The sequence below is a fragment of the Callorhinus ursinus genome, unplaced genomic scaffold, assembly GCF_003265705.2.
Source record: "Callorhinus ursinus isolate GAN/ISIS: 27379988/994484 unplaced genomic scaffold, GSC_fseal_2.0 scaffold30, whole genome shotgun sequence".
NCBI classification, from domain to species: Eukaryota; Metazoa; Chordata; class Mammalia; order Carnivora; family Otariidae; genus Callorhinus; species Callorhinus ursinus.
Window position 1 is genome coordinate 18,539,618 of NW_027397092.1, and position 20,437 is coordinate 18,560,054.

Sequence of the window (20,437 nt, forward strand, 5' to 3'; positions counted from 1 at the left end):
GAGGGAGAAGCAGGCTTCCCGCGGAGCAGGGAGCCTGATGTGGGGCTCGATCCCAGGACCCTGGGATCATGACCTGAGCCGAAGGCAGACGCTTAACGACTGAGCCACGCAGGCGCCCTGTTGTGGTCTTTTAATGTTTTCAGTAGGGGCATTAACTTTGGACTTCCATAAACTCTTTGTGTATGTCTATGAGAACTTAGGGTGTTGAGCTTCTTGTTTGTCTCTGCTGATAGACTGGAAGTTCCTGAAAGACAGATATAGTAACCATAAGAACTAACATTTATTGTTTACATATTCCATGCTCAGTGCTAGGTTGCATTATATGCATCATCTCATTTAATCCTCACAACAAGACTGTGGGGTAAGAGCTGTTAAGTACTGATAAGGAAACTGTGATGAGTGGACAAGGAACTAGTTCAAGGTCACACAGCTAATAAGTTGTGGAACTTAGATTCAAACCTAGGCAGTCTTAACCACCGATACTCAGTTTATCTGGTTGTTATCTCTGAATCTCAGGACCTAGCACCTTGAATTAGACCCTGAATCAAGGATCAGAACCTTCTCTTTTGTTTCTTTGTGTAGGTGGATGCAAATAATTATAGTAAGCTTACATTTTTCAAAACTGCCTCCTGGCTTATTCTCTTTTGGATTATAATTAATATATGACCTGACCCTCACTTTTTTTAGTATTTAGTCAATTTCTTTGCTATTTCCACATCACATTTCATGAACATCTTCCAGATCCTGTAATTGCCCCTGCCCCAAGATTCCTTGCATTTGTTTTTCTCTTGCATTGCTTTCTGAAAGCCGTTATTTTTTAGTGACTGACCCACAAGTTGTACTCATACAGTGGCATCCATTTTTTGTACTTAAAGTTTCATTTGGTCAACTCTCTTGGTGATCAGAATGTATTTAATGTGTGGGGTGAGGTGCTGAATCAAAAAAAATTTTTCCCAGTAGTTAATTTATTCTTCAGACCTGTTGTATTTAAAAGCACATACACAAAAAGAAGGAACTTTTCAAAGTTTAAGGAACATACTGCTGTCTCAAATGTGATATTTTTGAATACTTGGTTACTTTTCTCTTTTATTTATACTTCCATGTATGACACTATAATTAATAGAACCATACTCTGGAGAGCCTTGAATTAATTTAAATTGGTTATTCAGTTGGATTCATGTATGATAGATGGGAAATGTAAACTGTCCCTGGCAAATAGTAGCTCATTATGTATTTACTGAATGGATTAATGAATGAATTGCTTAAGAATACAAAGATCATAGGTCTTTTTCTTGCTGGAAATTTTAGGGGAAACCATTCTGGGCGACATCTTTTCCCCTTAGTGTTAAATTTGCATGAAGGGGGTAGTTAATGCTTTTGTGACTGTTCAGTAGGCTTTCTTGAAGAAACTTGTAAAATTAAAATTTATTTTGGGGGCACCTGGGTGGCTTAGATGGTTAAGTGTCTGCCTTCAGCTCAGGTCATCATCTCCAGGTCCTGGGATCAAGCCCGGCATCAGGGTCCCAGCTCAGCGGGGAGTCTGCTTCTCCCTCTCCCTCTCCCCCTGCTTGTGCTCTCTCTGTCTCTCTCTCTCTCAAATGAATAAATAAAATCTTTTAAAAAATTAAAATTTATTTTTTATTCATTGGGATGGTATACAGAAGTATTTTTTAATTTTTGCATGCTAGATATCATCATACATCAATCATTTTGACACATCAGTGGTTTCTTGGTAGTTTCTTCTGATGTACATGAGAACCCCTAGTATATGACAGTTTTACAAATGGAGATTCTGGGATCCCATTGAGTGCTATAGAATAGGAATTTACAAAGGTAGAACCTGTATCTCTTTGATTCTGAAGCTGCTCTTTGAGTAATTGAGTAGCTATCATCCACTTTTATTTTAAAGATTTTTATTTATTTATTTTGAGAAAGAGAGAGGGGGAGGGGGGAGGAGCAGAGGGAGAGGGAGAAGCAGAGTGCAGAGCCAGTCGCAGGGCTTGATCTCATGATCCCAAGACTTGAGACCTGAGCTGAAATCAAGTCAGACTCTCAACCTACCGAACCACCCAGGTGCCGCCATCTGCTTTTATTTTAATCTCTTGGTTGCTTCTTTGCCTCTTTACTCTCTCTAAATTTGGTTTCTATTTCCACACATCCCCCAAAACAGCCCTAAATAAGGCCACAGATGACTTTTTAGTTATTAAATAAAAAAAAATTTTTCATTTCTCATATTTTTCAAGCAGCCTCTGATGTCCTTTACCACTACTTGTTTCGGTTTAAGACCCTTCTGGTTTGGTTGCTATTTCTCAACAGCAGTATTCTCAATATTTCTACCTTTTTTTGATTGCCTTTTTTCTTCTCTCTCTCTTTTTTTATTGTATTTTATTTTATTTATTTATTTGTCAGAGAGAGAGAGAGAGCATGAGCAGGGAGGAGGGGCAGAGGCAGAGGGAGAAGGAAGCTCCCTGCTGAGCAGGGACTCGATCTTAGGACCCTGGGATCATGACCTGAGCTGAAGGCAGACACTTAACTGAGCCACCCAGGTGTCCCTTCTTTTTCTTAAATGTTGGTGTTTCTCAGGTTCTGACCTGGTTCTCTTCTTTTTCTTTCTTTCTTTAAAAAAAAAAGTAATAACAATAGGGGTGCCTAGCTGGCTCTGTCAGTACAGCATGTGACTCTTGGTCTCAGGGTTGTGAGTTTGAGCCCCATGTTGGGTGTAGAGATTACTTAAAAATAAAATCTTTAGGGTTTCCTAGCGGGCTCGGTCAGTAGAGCATGGGCTCTTGTGAGTTCGAGCCCCACATTGGCTACAGAGATCGTACTAAAAAAAAAAAAAAAAAAAACTTCAAAAAAAAAAAGGCAATAAATAGTTTTTCACATCATTTCTGTGGCTGGGTTTCTTCTTTTCTTACTCTATACTTACTCCCTGGGTATCATTAATCCCCATGGTATCAAATGTTGTACATATGCCAGTGATTCCCAAAGTTATATCATAAGCTGAAACCCATCTCTTTGGCTGCAGATAAATGTCTTTCTGTTGTACACCTGTACTTGGATTTCTTGGTGGCACCTGAAAGTATGTTTAAAATAATTCTTCATTCCCTCCTCCCTTTGCTATTCTCTGCCTTCCCCAATTCTTTCTCCTTCTATCCAGTGAATGGCACTGCTATCCACTGAGTTGTTCAGGTCAGAATCTGGGGAGTTATCCCTGATTGCTTCCTCTATTCACTTCCACGTGAATTCACATATTCAGTTCCATATCAAGTCCCATCAGTTGTATTTCTTCAGTCAGGTTTTTTTTTCTTTTTTTTTCTTGACAGAGAGAGACAGCGAGAGAGGGAACACAAGCAGGGGGAGTGAGAGAGGGAGAAGCAGGCCTGCCACAGAGCTGGGAGCCCGATGTGTGGGGCTCGATCCCAGGACCCCGGGATCATGACCTGAGCCGAAGGCAGACGCCCAACGACTGAGCCACCCAGGCATCCCTCTTCAGTCAGTTTTTTAAACTTAAGTAATGTATGGGTGTTATATTTCTTTGCAACCCCAATGTTAAATTATTTTTATAAAATGTATACGCAAACACAAAGCTAGGCATAAACTTCATCTGTTTATAGCTTCTGTACAATGTAAAACAAACAGATTAAAATAAAAACATCTATAAAAGTAGTACAGTTCAAAGTTAAAACATTAAATAATGTGATGGATTATGTTTGGCTGAAGCCAAAATTGATTGGATTGTTTTAATTTTGAACATGTTGGAACATCATTTGGGGGATTGTCATGGTCATTGTTCTTTTTTTAAAGACAAGGTTTGCCTGGGTGGCTCAGTGGGTTGAGCGTCTGACTCGATCTCAGCTCAGGTCTTGATCTCAAGGCTGTGAGTTTGAGCCCCATGTTGGGCTCCACGCTGCTCACGGAGCCTCCTTAAAAAATGGGGGGTACCTGGGTGGCTCAGTTGGTAAAGCGTCTGACTTTGGCTCAGGTCATGGTCTCTGGTCCTGGGATGGAGCCCTGCATCGAGCTCCGCACTCAGTGGGAGTCTGTTTCTTCCTCTCCCTCTGCCCCTATCCCCACTCATTCTTCCTCTCTCTCTCACTCTCTCTCTCTCAAATAAATAAAATCTTTTAAAAAATTGAAAAAAATAAAGATGAAACTTCTTTTCAGTTGTTGGGGAAGAACTTTTTCTACACTTAGTTTGGTGTTTGGGGGCCTGTGAATTAAACTGGCAAGAGACAGATCAGTAAGAGAGAAGATATAATTTTTTTTAAGTAGTATAAGAGTTTAAAAAAACGTGACTCAAGAGGCAGATAGAATTTGGGACTTGGGTACCATCTTTTTTTTTTTTTTTTAGGATTTTATTTATTTATTTGACAGAGAGCGAGAGCACAAGCAGGGGGAGCAGGAGAAGCGGGTTCCTTGCTGAGCAGGGAGCCGATGTGGGGCTCAGTCCCAGGACCCTGGGATCATGACCTGAGCCGAAGGCAGACACTTAACTGACTGAGCTGCCAGGCACCCCTTAGGTACCATCTTAATAGGGGAAGGGGAGAGAGAGAAGGGCACTTAGGGAAAACAAAATGATTTTTAGGAAAAATAAACGGGCCCTTAATAGGAAAACAAAATGATTTTTAGGAAAAATAAACGGGCCCTTAATAGAATAGATGGGAGATTTGAAAGTTTGTGGCAATGTATGTTTAGGTGTGGTGTGGAGACTTCTCATCTCAGGTGATAGGAGTCAGTTATTTCTGGTTGTTCCTGGGCTGGAGATTTATGATAATTGAATTTTTTGGCATTCTTTTGGGAGGCTCTGCTTTTGGGTAGGTAAGAGATTTCAGGAACTCATGCCCTGTGCTCAAAATAACTTGTATGCCACAGTGGTGTGTTCTGGACCCACTATAATTTCTAATCTATAATTTTGATGAGCTACTTAACTTACTAATGACTTCAAAATAAAAAATATTAAAATCATTTTAAATAAGCTCTAAGCCCAGCATGGGGCTTGAACTCATGATCCTGAGATCAAGAGTCACATGCTCAGTTAGTTTAAGCGTCTGACTTCAGCTCAGGTCATGATCTCAGGGTCCTGGGATTGAGCCCCGTGTTGGGCTCCCTACTCATTGGGGAGTCTCCTCGGGGAGTCTGATTGTCCCTCTCCCTCTTCCCCTCCCCCCCACTCACGTGTGCACACTCACTTTCTCTCTCAAATAAATAAAATATATATTTTTTTAAAAAGTCACATGCTCTACTGACAGAGCCAGCCAGGTGCCCCCTTATTTTGTGCATTTTTTAAAAAATATTATTTATTTGAGAGAGTGCGTGTTGGGGAGGGGGAGAGCGAAAGGGAGAGAAAATCTTAAGCAGACTTTGTGCTGAGCATGGAGCGTGATGTGGGGTTCAGTCCCAGGACCCTGAGATCATGACCTGAGCAGAAACCAAGAATTGGATTAACCTACTGTGTCACCCAGGTACCCCTATTTTGTGCATTTTGATGATGCTTGGCTTTCATTTGGCTGCACCTGGCTTGAAGGCCTTTTTGCATTTAGCCTATTATAAAACATAAATAAAAATACAAGCGTGCCTCAAATCTTGTAATAAGACTAGGCTGTGAGATGTCTGTTTTTATCCACATGACCCACAATATGCTTATGAATTAACTTTTGATAAATGTTTTAATTTTTTTATTTTTGACAAATGTTTTTATTGATTCAAACATCTCTATTTCCACTGCTGCTATTTAGTCAGTGGTTTCTTGACTGAACTACAGCTGTAGACTTCTTTCAGTCTCTAGTCTTTCCTCTAATCCCCAAGAGGTTCTTTTATGTGCAAATTTAAGATGTCTCACAGGTAGCCTTTCCAAGCCTCCCATTGTTTTTAGGATGAAATCCAGACTTTTTTTTAATGAGAGAGAGAGAGAGAGAGAGAGAGAGAGAGAAAGAGAAAGAGAAAGAGAAAGAGAGAAAGAGAACGAAAGAGAGAAAGAGAGTTGCCAGCGCACAGTCAGGGGGAAGAGCAGAAGTTGAGGAACAAGGAGACTGCGCTGAGCGTGGAGCTGGACTCAGGGCTCCATCCCAGGACCTTGAGATCACAACCCAAGCCAGAATCAAGAGTTGGATGCTGAAGCGACAGAGCCACCCAGGCGCCCCTGAAATCCAGACTCTTTAAGCGAATAATTCTGAACTTGTGTTGCACTTCAGACATTTGATCAGTTACTTGACTTTTGTCTTTTTTGAACTTTTCTCACAATACCTTTTTATAACCACAGGCTGTTTTACATGTTGCTCCCTTTTCTGGAAACAGTCTTGATACTCCTTTCCTGGAACTAACTACGATTATCTCTTAAGATCTTAGTTGAACTTCCCTTTCTCAGGAAACCATCTTTGCTACCTTTCTGCCTTCCCTTTAGCCTAAGTGTTACTTTCTTGGTGCTCTCATAGTGCCCTGAGTTGCCACTGTCATATCACTCTCTGTTGTCCTGCCTGGTTCTTTGTCTTCCAATCTGGACTGTGAGCTACTTGAGGGCAATGTTGGAGTGGACCTTACCTTTGTTTCCTCTGATGATATTTAGTAAATGCATCTTTCAATGAGGGAATGAATAGAATGTTCTTATCCATTTGGAATAAAATGAACAGGGGCGCCTGGGTGGCTCAGTTGGTTAAGCGACTGCCTTCGGCTCAGGTCATGATCCCAGGGTCCTGGGATCGAGCCTCGCATCGGGCTGCCTGCTTCACACAAAGTGAAACCTTGTGTTCCTTCTCGTGCTGTCTCTCTCTCTCTGTCAATTAAATAAATAAATAAAATCATTAAAAAAAAAGAATACTTAGGCTAAATACAGGATTAGTCTTTAACTAAATGAAAGACTAGAAAGAAAAAGACTAGTTCAGCTGAAATTACTTGGTTTACTGATAAATAGACTTAGGTGAGTGCTGCAGTGTTAAGGGCACAAATACATGTTTCTTAGGTGAAGACAGCAAACATTTATTGAGTACTATGAGAAACATCACTGTAAGTGTTTCATACAAATCTCATTGCCCCCTTTTTTTTTTTAAGATTTTATTTATTTATTTGACAGCAAGAGAGGGAACACAAGCAGGGGGAGTGGGAGAGGGAGAAGCAGGCTTCCTGCTGAGCAGGGAGCCTGATGTGGGGATCATCCTAGGACCCTGGGATCATGACCTGAGCCGAAGGCAGACGCTTAATGACTGAGCCACCCAGGCACCCCCCTATAAATCTCATTCTTAAAATTTACTAGTTTTTATTGCTGCTGTACCAAATTACCACAAATTTGGTAGCTTAAAACAACACAAAATTGTCATTTTTAAAAAAAATTTTTTTTAAAGATTTTATTTATTTATTGGAGAGAGAATGAGAGACAGCATGAGAGGGAAGAGGGTCAGAGGGAGAAGCAGACCCCCCGCTGAGCGGGGAGCCCGATGTGGGACTCGATCCCGGGACTCCAGGATCATGACCTGAGCCGAAGGCAGTCACTCAACCAACTGAGCCACCCAGGTGCCCAAAATTGTCATTTTTTAAAAGTTGGGGAGGTCAGAAGTCTGAGATAGGTCATCGGGGCTGCATTCCTTATCCGAAGCTCCAGCAAAGAATGTTTTGCCTTTTCCAGCTTTTGGAGGCTAGCCTTGTTCCTTGACTCATGGCGCCTATCATCTTCAAAGCCACAAATGTCCCGTCAAGTCTTTCTCACATAGTATCATTCTGACCCTGCCTCCTGCCTCCTCCCTCTTTCACCTTTGTGATTACATTGGGCCCACCCTAATAGTCTAAAATAATCATCCTATCTCAAGGTCACTTGATTAGCAACCTTAAATTCCATTTGCTACCTTAAATACTTTTTTGCCATGAAACCTAATGTATTTACATGTCTTAGGGATTAGGATATGGACATATTTGGGGGGTCTTTTTTCTCCCTACCATACACATTAATGCTGTAATTTAGGTACTTTTACTATACCTGTTTTATAGATGAGGAAACTAGGTTAAATATCTTGCTCAAGGACAGTTCCTAAAAGTCAAGGCCAGAATTTGATTTCGAATAGTTGTTCTAGTCTGTGCTCTTAGTTACTATTATGTAATGCTTGTTTCCATATACACTTCCTGTGGAGTGACCTTGTACTATCAGGAAGGTGATTGTATAGGAGTTACAACATTTCTTTCGATAGTTTTCATATCTCAGATTGAATATACACTCGGGAATAGTAGACTATATAGAGAATGACTAGGGATTGACTGAATTATGTTGACTTCTGGTGCTTTTTGGGACAAGTTGCTTAGCTGCTCTAGGCCTGAAGTTTTTTAGGGTACCAGAATCTTGAGAGTCCTTTGGAATATGCACATTCAGAAATTCATCTATTAGTGTTTGATAAATCATGCATACATAAGCAAAGTATTCTTACTTTCCCAGAACATATCTCTCTGATTTGATATTTTGGATATCAGCCAGAGATAATTTGAGTTCCTTATTTATGCTTTTCTCTCCTCCCTTACCCCATGAGTTGTTCAAGAAGCATTCAAAATGGCTATATAAATGAGTTATATGAACATCGAGGGGATAACATTTAGAAAAAGTGAAACCTTTTGAAACCTGTGTATGTTGTCAGATAGTCACCCTGTTTAGCTGCTTTCCATGTATATTTAGCATTCCCAGTGGTGACTTCTCATTGGTGGTGCCATTGAATAGTGTGGACTTTCTCCTCTGGCCAGTTTTTTTTTTTGTTTTTTTTTTTTTTACTTATCTTAAAATAATTCTACGTCTAAAGGTCACAGTTTGAATACTTTAAATACTTTTCCATTGGATTACCCTGGCATATAAACATTTATAAATGGATTGCTTTTTTCGGTGTCTTTAGATAGGGATCAGTTAAAAAAAAAAACAAACCCTAAATGAAAATAGAAAGGTCCAGAAATTAACCCAAAATGTTCTCAGTGGAGACAGTGCACTTGGTAAGAGCCAGAACTGAATGGATTTATTTAACTGTTCCTCTGGTCCCAGTATTTTTGTTTTATTTTCTTGTTTTGAAAAGATATGTATGATTGTGGCAGTTTCTTATTTTTTGACCTGTAATACCCTAATTTTTAAATTTGGCAGTTAAGTAAGAAGGAACCAAATCAAATATTTGAGCCAGAATGGTGTCAGACTCTGTGGGGGAGACAAATTTTGTTTTGTGCCCAAAGAAGTTAAGATGATATTTTGGTGTCCTGTGGGATGAAATACTATATATGCTTAAATATAAAGTGACCCCCCCAAGTCATTTCTCCATTTCCCAGTGAAAAGATTTTCTCTTCTCCATTTCTTTCCAGCTACTTGAAAGTATGAAATTTTAGAGATGTGTAGTATGCAGTGTTCTATTTTACTAACATGTGGATCTTTAAACTTTGTATTTAAAAGATATATGTGAGGAAAAATTAAATACTATATATTAGAAACATTAATTTTCTACTTTTGTACTTATGAAATCATTTTATTTAAACTCTTTAATGGGGGCGCCTGGGTGGCTCAGTCACTTAAGCAGCTGCCTTCGGCTCAGGTCATGATCCCAGGGTGCTGGGATTGAGCCCCATGTCAGGCTCCTTCCTCAGCAGGGAGCCTCCTTCTCCCTCTCACTCTGCCTGACGCTCTGCCTACTTGTGTTTGTTCTCTATCTCTGTCAAATAAATAAAATATAAAAATAAAAAAAATAAACTCTTTAATATACTTTTTTATTTTATTTTATTTTTTAAAAAGATTTTCTTTATTTATTTGACGTAGAGGGACTACAGCGAGAGAGGGAACACAAGCAGGGGGAGTGGGAGAGGGAGAAGCAGGCTCCCCACCGAGCAGGGAGCCTGATGCGGGGCTCAATCCCAGGACCCCGGGATCATGACCTGAGCTGAAGGCAGACGCTTAACAACTGAGCCACCCAGGCGCCCCAATTTTATTTTATTTTTAAATTTATTTATTTGAGAGAGAGAGACACAGCGAGAGAGGGAACACAAGCAGGGGGAGTGGGTGAGGGAGAAGCAGGCTTTCTGCTGAGCAGGGAGCCCAATGTGGGGCTCGATCCCAGGACCCTGGGATCATGACCTGAGCTGAAGGCAGACACTTAACGACTGAGCCACCCAGGCGCCCCTGTACTTTTTTATTTTAAATGTTTATTGTGAAACACATAAAATTTATATAAAACACATGTACAGCTTATTTATTTTTAAAGTAATCTCTACACCCAATGTGGGGCTCATACTCACGACCCCGAGATCCAGGAGTCACATGTTCTACTGACTAAGCCAGCCGGGTGCCCTGCATATGTACAGTTTAAAGAGAAATAATAAAATGAACTCCTGTGTGCTCACCACTAGTTTAACAGAGTGTAACTGGTACCTCTGAAACCATTATGTCTCTTGTCATATCTCCTTTCTCTCAACCAGAGGTAACTATTACATGAATTGTATAAATTATTTCCTATTTTTAAAAACAGATTTTTGGGTATAATTAATCTATCATACAATTTACCCATTTAAAGTTTACAATTGAGTATTGTTTAGTATATTCACAAAGTTGTGCCACCATTGCCACAGTTAGTTTTAGAACATTTTTATCACCCCTAGAAGAAATCCCAACCCCATTAGCAGTGAGTCCCTGTCCCCCATCCCTGTATCCACTAGCAGTAAACAGCTACTTACCTACTTTGTATCTTTTTTTTTTAAAGATTTTATTTATTTATTTATTCATTTGAGAGAGTGAGAATGAGAGAGAGAGAGCACACATGAGAGGGGGGAGGGTCAGAGGGAGAAGCAGACTCCCTGCTGAGCAGGGAGCCCGATGCGGGACTCGATCCCCGAACTCCAGGATCATGACCTGAGCCGAAGGCAGTCGCTTAACCAACTGAGCCACCCAGGTGCCCCCCTACTTTGTATCTTTATAGATTTGCCTACTTTGGACATTTCTTATTGGTGGAATCATATAGTATATGGTCTTTTTGACTGCTTTCTCTTTTTATTTATTTTTAAATTTTATTTAAATTTTATTTTTAATTAATATTTTTGCCTTGCTCTTAGCATAATATTTTAAAGGTTCATCTATGATGTAGCATGCATCAGTACTTTATTGCCAAAAATACTTCATGACTACATCACGTTATTTATTCATTCGTTGATAAACATCTGGAATGTGTCTACCTTTTTTTTTTTCTTGTTTAAAGCCATTTTTAAAAACAGGTTTATTGAGGGATGCCTGGGTGGCTCAGTCAGTGAAGTGTCTGCCTTTGGTTCAGGTCATGATCCCAGGGTCCTGGGATCGAGTCACCACATCCGGCTCCTTGCTCAGCAGGGAGCCTGCTTCTCTGCCTGCCACTCCCCCTGCTTGTGCTTACTCTCTCTTGCTCACTCTCTCTGACAAATAAAAAAGATCATTTAAAAAAACAGGATTATTAAGATATAATTCACACACTCTACAATTCACCCATTTTAAAGTATACAAGTCAGTAGTTTTCAATATATTCATCATCACACCCTATTTGACTTGATTTGATTTATTTTTAAGTAAGCTCCCCGCCTGGTGCCTATTGTGGAGTCCAACGGCAGGTTTGAACTCAAAACCCTCAGATCAAGACCTGAGCTGAGATCAAGAGTTCGACACCTGGGGGCGCCTGGTGGCTTAGTTGGTTAGTTGGTTAAGCCGCTGCCTTCAGCTCAGGTCATGATCTCAGGGTCCTGGGATCTAGCCCCGCATGGGGCTCCTTGCTCAGCTGGAGCCTTCTTCTCCCTCTCCCTCTGCTTGTCACTCCCCCTGCTTGTTGTCTCTCGGTATGTCAAATAAATAAAAAAGAATGGGATGCCTAACCGCCTGAACCACCCAGGAGCCCCCACAATCGATTTTAAAACATTTTCATCCCCCCCCCAACCCTGAACCCATTAGCAGTCACTAGCCATTTGTCCCTGTGAGGAGGAGGTAGAAATTTTTCTCTCTCTGGACTAAGAATTAAATTTACGTGACACAGATTAATAGAAAAAAGCAAAGTTTAATTGCGTATGCAGGGAGGCCCAATAATGAAATTGAGACTTAAAGAAATGACCAAGGCAGGTACTTTTTTTTTTTTAGATTTTATTTATTTGAGAGAGAGACAGAGAGAGAGGGTACACAAGCAGAGGGAGTGGGAGAGGGAGAAGCAGGCTTCCTGCCGAGCAGGGAGCCCAATGCGGGGCTTGATCCCAGGACCCTGGGATCATGACGGGAGCTGAAGGCAGACGCTTAACGACTGAGCCACCCAGGTGCCCCAAGGCAGGTACTTTTATACTTTTTAGACAGACAGTAAATCTGTGAGAAATTGACCAGACAAAACTTAACTTTGAGAGCTTCAATTAGCAAGGAATTCTAAATGGAATTTGGGCTGGGGTAGTAAATTAATAAAAAATAACAAGGTTTGTTTATAAAGGCTTCTTGGCTCTAAATTCCCTTTCTCTGGTGATAGGATGTCTTTTGACCCCCTGGTACAGGGAGGGTACCTTTCACATGGGAGATTTATTTTCTGCTTTCAGGGGGACAGAAGAGGTCCTGAGTGTCCTTGTGCAGGCTGTTTTTTAAGTAGCTTTAATTTGAAATCATCAGCATGGTATTTGCCCCTACACTAGGCAACCACTAATCTACTTTCTATCTCCATAGATATGCCTGTATTGGACATTTCATATAAATGGAATCATACACTATGTGTTCTTTTGTGATGGATTCTTTAACGTATTATCTTCAAGGTTCATCCATGTAGCATGTATCAGTTATTTCATTTCTTTTATGACCAAATAATATTCCATTGTGTGGATACATGCCATTTTGTTTATCCATTAATGAGTTGATAGACATTTGGGTTGTTTCCACTTTTTGGCTATCATGAATCATGCTGTGAATTTTCATGTGCAAGTTTCTGTACAGACATGTGTTTTCAGTTTTCTTGTGTATAAACTTCAGAGTGGAATTGATGGATTATAAGGTATCTCTATTTAATTTCTTTTTTTTTTAAAGATTTATGTATTTACCTTAGTGCACTTGAGGTGGGTGGAGGGGCAGAGGGTGAGGGAGAGAGAAACCCAAGCCGACCATGGTGAGCGTGGAGCGAGACGCAGGACTCCGTCTCACCATCCTGAGATCATGACCTGAGCAGAAGCCAAGAGTTGGATGCTCAAGCCACTGTGCCACCCAGGCACCCCATCAATGTTTAATATTTTGAGAAACGGTTAAGCTTTTTCAAAGTGACTGCAGCATTTTACATCCCCACTAGCAATGTATTAGAGTTTCCAATTTCTCTACACCTTTGTCAACCCTTGTTGTTGTCAGTCTTTGATTAGATACAGTCATTCTAGTAGGTTTGAAATTATGGTTTTTCACATTCACCTTGGGCATCAGTGTTGTTAACATTATTACAACAGCTTTCCAGAAAAACAAGTAAATTTTACTTGTTTTGTTTTTAAGTTCTTTGATATACCACACTTTGAGTCTGGGTAAGATGCTGTCATTGGAAATTTTACCCTAAGCCACTAAGTTCTTACTAGCCTTTCTCATTTATTGAGGAGGTGTGTGCTTTTTGTAATCTCCACAATATAACTAACTACTTAATGTTGCTTTAAACATTTTATTTTGGAACAGTAAATTCATAGACAAGGTTACAATAAACTTTTTTTCCTGAACCGTTTGGGAGTAAGTTGCTGGCCTGGTGTCCCATCACTTCCAGATATTTTAGTAAAATATTTCCTACATATAATAAAGTTTTCCTAAATAACCATAACAGAACTATCACAATTAGGAAATTAACATTAATACATTGTTATTAATCCTCAGACCCCATTCAAGTTTCACCAGTTGTCCCAGTAAAACGCTTTCTAGCCAAAGAATCCATCCAGAATCACATTTAGCATTTAATTGTTGTGCCTCATTAGTGCTCTTCAATTTGGAACAGTTCCTCAGTCTTTCATTGACTTTTCATGACCCAGATGCTTTCGAAAATTACAAACCAGTTATTTTGTAGAATGTCACTCAGTTTAGGTTTGTCTGCTATTTCATCATGATTAGATTCAGATTATGCACTGTAGCAGGAGTATTAAAGTAGAGATGATGTATTCTCATTGCATCCTATCATGTGGTACACGATTTCATTTTTTCTCATTATTGATGTTCACTTTGATCACTTGATTAAGGTGGTGTCTGTCAAGCTTCTCCATAGTGAAGGTGCTCTTCTTCATTTTGTAATTAGTTAAGTATTATGTGGAGATTTACTTTGAGACTATTTAGAGGCATTTGGGTGGCTCAGTCAGTTAAGCATCTGACTTTTTTTTTTTTTAATTTTATTTATTTATTTGAGAAAGAGAGCACAAGTGGGGTAGATGTAGGGAGAGGGACAAGCAGACTTCTCACTGACCAGGGAGTCCGATGTGGGGCTCGATCCCAGGACCCTGGGATCATGACCTGAGCTGAAGGTAGACATTTAACCAACTCAGCCACCCAGGCGCCCCAGGCGTCTGACTCTTGATCTCAGCTCAGGTCTTTTTTTAATTTTTAATTTTTATTTTTTATTTTATTATTTTATTTTTTTAAAGACTTTATTTATTTGACAGAGACACAGTGAGAGAGGGAACACAAGCAGGGGGAGTGGGAGAAGGAGAAGCAGGCTTCCTGCCGAGCAGGGAGCCCGATGTGGGGCTCGATCCCAGGATCCTGGGATCATGACCCGAGCTGAAGGCAGATGCTTAACAACTGAGCCACCCAGGCGCCCCTATTTATTTGTTCATCAGAGAGAGAGAGAGAGAGCACAGCAGGGGGAGCAGCAGGCAGAGGGAGAAGCAGGCTCCACACCGAGCAAGGAGCCTGATGTGGGAGTCGATTCCAGGATCCTGGGATCATGACCTGAGCCTAAGGCAGACACCTAACTAGCTGAGCCACCCAGGCATCTCTCAGCTCAGGTCTTGATCTCAGGGTTGTGAATTTGAGCCCTGTGTTGGTCTCCACGCTGGGCATGGAGCCTACTTTCAAAAAAAAAAAATCACTGATAGAGATTATATAAATATTTCATTCCTTGTTAGACTTTTAATTTATTCATTTATTTATATTGGTATGGACTGGGTTTTTTTTAATATTTTATTTATTTATTTGAGAGATAGAGAGCATGAGAGGGAAGAGAGTCAGAGGGAGAAGCAGACTCCCTGCTGAGCAGGGAGCCCGATGTGGGACTTGATCCCGGGACTCCAGGATCATGACCTGAGCCTAAGGCAGTCGCTTAACCAACTGAGCCACCCAGGCACCCTGGTATGGACTGTTTATTCAGTGAATTATAATCCACTATTATTACTATTTATTTTGCATTTATGTTATCTCAGATTTGGCTTTTGGGAGCCCTTTAAGCTGTCTTCTCTGTTTTCTTGTATTATCGTCCCTGGGCACTTCTTTGACTTCTGGCACAATAGGATATTGCAGGCTCATCTTGTACTTTCTAAGCTCAGAGATCATCCATGATTCCTTTTAGTGGAGAGAAAAATATTTAGAAACCAAGATATTGTACTAGATGTGATCGGAGCTATTGGAATGTCTCTGCTACTTGTCTCAGCAGACAGAATTAGGGAAACTACCTATCTATATATATTGAAATCCATGAATTTCAGTTGTAACTTCCAATGCAGACCCACCATCACTAGGTTCATTCTAGTTTTCCCCTTTCCATGTCTGTGACTCCCTTCTCAGAGAGTGAGAGATCTTGCTTCTCACTCATCCTGTATGTATTTATTTGATCGGTTCTCCTGTGTGTAACCATTCTTCCATTGCTGGTGCTGCCTTCTCATTCTATCCCAGGTTCCCTCTGGTGTGGATGCTTTATACCTCCTCCCCACCTCCATGTCTTTAGGGCTAAATTTTTCAGGAAAGGGACTACTTTGCTTTTTAGCTTATTTATTTAGCTTTTATTTATTAATTTATTTAGAGTGCGAGCAAGGGGAGGGGCAGAAGGAGAGAGAGAGAATCTTAAGCAGGCCCTGAGTGTAGAGCCCGCTCATTCTCATGACCCTGAAGTCATGGGTCCCTTGACCTCAGGGTCATGGTGAGAGAGGAAACACAAGCAGGGGGAGTGGGAGAGGGAAAAGCAGGCTCCCTGCTGATGCAGGACTCATCCCAGGACCCTGAGATCAAGACCTGAGCTGAAGGCAGACGCTTAACAACTGAGCCACCTAAGCATCCCACGTAGTGTCATTTTAACACTAGAAAGAAAAATAAAGTAGGGTCAGAGGTGAAGAGAATGAAAGAGGTGGTATTTGAATTACAGTGTTAAGGTAGTGCTTCTTTGAGATTATTCGAAGAGAGACCTGAGTAAAGACATTGAGTGAGAATATCTGGGGGAAGAGCATTCTTGGCAGAATAAAAGTGTAGAACCCTATGGTAGGAGCATATTTAAGCTTGTAGAAGAAACATTCAGGTGGGTGGGACTGGAGCTGAGCAGAGAGGAAAAGGAGTAGGAAATTGAATAGCTTGTTTATGAAGGTCTTTGGCCATTAAATGGAATAACTGATGTCAGTTGACAGTGACTTTACCATACGCATTTATTAAACTCAAGGGTCTTCATTATACATAAATATTTAAAGAGGTGCTGGGGCGCCTGGGTGGCTTAGTCAGTTAAGCGTCCAACTCTGATTTCTGCTCAGGTCATGATCTCAGGGTCATGAGATCGGGCTCAAGTACAGCTCCAAGCTCAGTATGGAATCTGTCCTTCTCTGTCAGCTCTTCCTTGTTCTCCCTCTCTCTTTCTCTCTCTCTCTCTCTCTCTCAGGTAAATAAATAAATAAAATCTTTAAAAAAAAAAAATAGGGTGCCTGGGTGGCTCAGTTGGTTAAGCGACTGCCTTTGGCTCAGGTCATGATCCTGGAGTCCTGGGATCAAGTCCCGCATTGGGCTCCCTGCTCAGCAGGGAGTCTGCTTCTCCCTCTGACCCTCTTCCCTCTCGTGCTCTGTCACTCATTCTCTCTCTCTCTCAAATAAATAAATAAAATCTTTAAAAAAAAATAGTTGCACACTCTACCAACTGAGCCACCCAGGTGCCCCTGAGTGCTATCTTTTTTTTTTTTTTTTTTTAAGATTTTATTTATTTCTTTGACAGGGAGCGAGAGAGGGAACACAAGCAGGGGAGTGGGAGAGGTAGAAGCAGGCTTCCTGTGGAGCAGGGAGCCCGATGCAGGGCTCCATCCCAGGACCCTGGGATCATGACCTGAGCCGAAGGCAGATGCTTCAACTGAGCCACCCAGGCGCCCCCGGAGTGCTATCTTTTTAAAAAATATTTATCTTGGGTCGTCTGCCTGGCTCAGTCTGTTAAGCATTTGCCTTTGGCTCAGGTCATGATCTCAAGGTCCTGGGTCCTGGCTTGAGCCCCACATGGGGCTCCCTGCTAAGTAGCGAGTCTGCTTCTCCTTCTCCCTCTACCCCTCTCCGCCTGCTTGTGCTTGCGCTTGCTCTCTCTCAAATAAAATCTTTAAAAAAAGTATCTATTTCCTTTTATTGTCTAATTTTAGCAACAGAAATAATAGTATATTCCTGAGTAGAAGTGGTAGTTCTAGGGATTTTTTTTTAATAACAGCTTTAAAATGTACAATTCAGTGATTTTTAGTGTATTCACAGAGTTTTGCAACCATCACTACTATAAATTTTATAATATTTTTATAATTTCCAAAAGAAACCCTATTCCCATTGGCAGTTACTCCCCATTCCCTCCTCGTCCCAGCCCCTGCAACCACAGATCTACCTCTGTGTTTGTAGATTTTGCTGTTCTGGATGTTTCATATAAATGAATCATACAGTGTATGCTCTTTTGTGACCAGCATCTTTCACTCAGCATAATGTTTTCAAGGTTTATCTATGTTGTAAAATGTCGTCAATATTTCATTCCTTTTTATGACCAAATAATATCCCATTATATAGATATACCCTTTTGTTTATCTCTGTTCATCAGTTGATGGACATTTCAGTTGTTTGTAATTTTTGGCAATTACGAATAATGATATTATGAACATTTGTGCACGACTTTTTATGCAGGGTAAGAGTGGAATTACTGAATTTTATGATAACTATGTTTAATACTTTGAGGAACTGCCAAACTGTTTTCCACTGTAGTTGCACCATTTTACACTTTTATTAGCAATGTGTGAGGGTTCCAGTTTCTCCACATTCTTTTTTTTTTTTTTTTAAAGATTTTACCTATTTATTAGAGAGAGAGCCCAAGTGGGGGGCGGGAGGGGCAGAGGGAGAGGGAGAAGCAGACTCCCGACTGAGCCGGGAGCCCGACATGGGGCTCTATCCTGGGACCCCAAGATCATGACCTGAGCTGAAGGCAGACGCCCAACCGACTGAGCCACCCAGTTGCCCCATCCACATTCTTGTTAACACTAAAATGTTTATTGACTTTTACATTTTAGTCATCCTACTTGGTGTGAGTGCCACCTCACTGTGGTTTTGATTTGTATTTCTCTAATGACTAATAATGTTGAGTGTTTTTGCATGTGCTTATTGGCCATTTGTATATCTCTTTGGAAATATATTTGAATGAATCTTTTGTTCATTTTTAAATTGGGTCATTTGTCTTTTTATTGTTTAATTTTAAGAGTACCATATGTTTTACTGTATTTCTTAAAGTATTTTTATTACTTTGGTTGGAAGACTAATTTTTCCTCCTCTTATTGGAAGGTCCTGTCCAAAATGCACTGATGTCTTCACAAGTGTCAGTGAACGAAGGATATAATTCTCAGCTTCCAGGATCCTACCCTCATCTAATACCAGCAAAGACATTGAATCCAGTCTCTGGACAGTCTAACTATGGTGGTTCTCAGAATGTTTCTCCGTTAAGTATTTATCAGGGACCTGGGCAGACTCCTTATAGACCACCTGTGGCTTCTAATCCAGTGACACCTTCACTTCACAGTGGTCCTGTTCCCCGAATGCCACTACCTACTTCTCAGAACCCAGCTGCTACACCAATGCCTTCTGGTAGCTTTCTTCCTGGAGCCATTGTACAACCACCTTTGAATTGGCAGTATAACTATCCATCCACAGGATCACAGACAAACCATTGTCCTCGTGCATCATCCCAACCAGCTGTATCTGGGAATACAAATTTGACAAGTCATCAATATGTTTCTTCTGGAGATCCTTCACTTCAAAACAACTTCATAAAATCAGGTAGAGTTCATAATAGGAGTGCTTGCTATGTAGAAATGGGAAAATTTTGCCTGTTTAGATGTTGTAATTAATATTTCAAGACTTAAAACCAAATGGAGGACTATTGGTTTTCTAAATCATTGTTAATCTTTAAATAAATTACTTCTCTAACCTTGAGTTAACTTAAAATCATGGGTTTGCTTCTTACCTTTGAAGGTATCCTCTATGTTTCTTTGAGTCACCCATGATATTTCAGGGAATTAGGTATGCATGCAGAACCACTTCCTTAAGGACTTGCCATTACTTTTATTAACTGGGTTCCATCTTAAGCTCAATCCCTATGGTCTCTTTTTTTGGTCTTGATCTGAGGCTTGGTTATCTTTTTGTTACGGCTTAGACTGTTTTGGTCCCCAGAAACTGTAGGATCCTGGAGGGGCAGGTCAGAGCAGACAATAACTTTTGTAGTGAGGAGTGTTATTAGCAGAACCTCAGTCAGAAAGCAGTGGGCAGAGATTTATATTTATTTTTTCTTGTAGGAGTTTTATAGTTTTAGCTCTCCTATTTAGGTCTTTGATCAATTTGGAATTAATTTTTGTGTATAGTGTGAGGTAGGGGTTAAACTTCATTCTTTTTTTTTTTTTTTAAGATTTTATTTATTTATTTGACAGAGAGAGACAGTGAGAGCAGGAACACAGCAGGGGGAGTGGGAGAGGGAGAAGCAGGCTTCCCGCTGAGCGGGGAGCCCGATGTGGGACTCGATCCCAGGACCCTGGGATCATGACCTGAGCCGAAGGCAGACGCTTAACGACTGAGCCACCCAGGCGCCCGGGGTTAAACTTCATTCTTGTGCATGTGGGTATACATTTGTTCCAGGACTATTTGATGGAAAGACTGTTCTTTCTTTTATTGAATGGTGTTGGCACCCTTTATTGAAAATCAATTGATCATAAATGTAAGGGTTTATTTCGGGACTCTGAATTCTTTTCTATTGATCTATAACTATCTTTATACCAGTACCAAACAACTTGATTACTGTAGGTTTGTAGTAAGCCTTGAATTTGGGAAGTATGACTCCTCCAACTTTTTTTTTTTTTGAAGATTTTATTTATTTGAGAGAGAGAGAGAGAGAGAGCATGAGCAGGGGGAGGGGCAGTGGGAGAGTGAGAAGCAGACTCCCCACTGAGCAGGGATCCCCATTGCAGGGCTCATCCCAGGACCCTGAGATCATGACCTGAGCTGAAGTCAGATGCTTAACAGACTAAGCCACCCAGGTGCCCCTTC

The 20,437-nt window shown here is 40.7% G+C and overlaps 1 protein-coding gene across 4 annotated transcripts in view; it reads left to right on the forward strand.

The window, feature by feature from the left end:
* Window positions 1–20,437, forward strand: part of SEC24A (SEC24 homolog A, COPII coat complex component) — a 68,633-nt gene that overhangs the window by 5,476 nt on the left and 42,720 nt on the right. For all 4 annotated transcript variants that reach the window (XR_012374155.1, XR_012374156.1, XM_025860869.2 and 1 more), the window contains exon 2: window positions 18,686–19,177. Coding sequence is in view for 2 of the 4 variants with exons in the window: in XM_025860869.2 (XP_025716654.1) it covers window positions 18,686–19,177 (492 nt within the window). In the remaining 2 variants the exon portion in view is untranslated. The remainder of the gene's footprint in view (window positions 1–18,685; window positions 19,178–20,437) is intronic.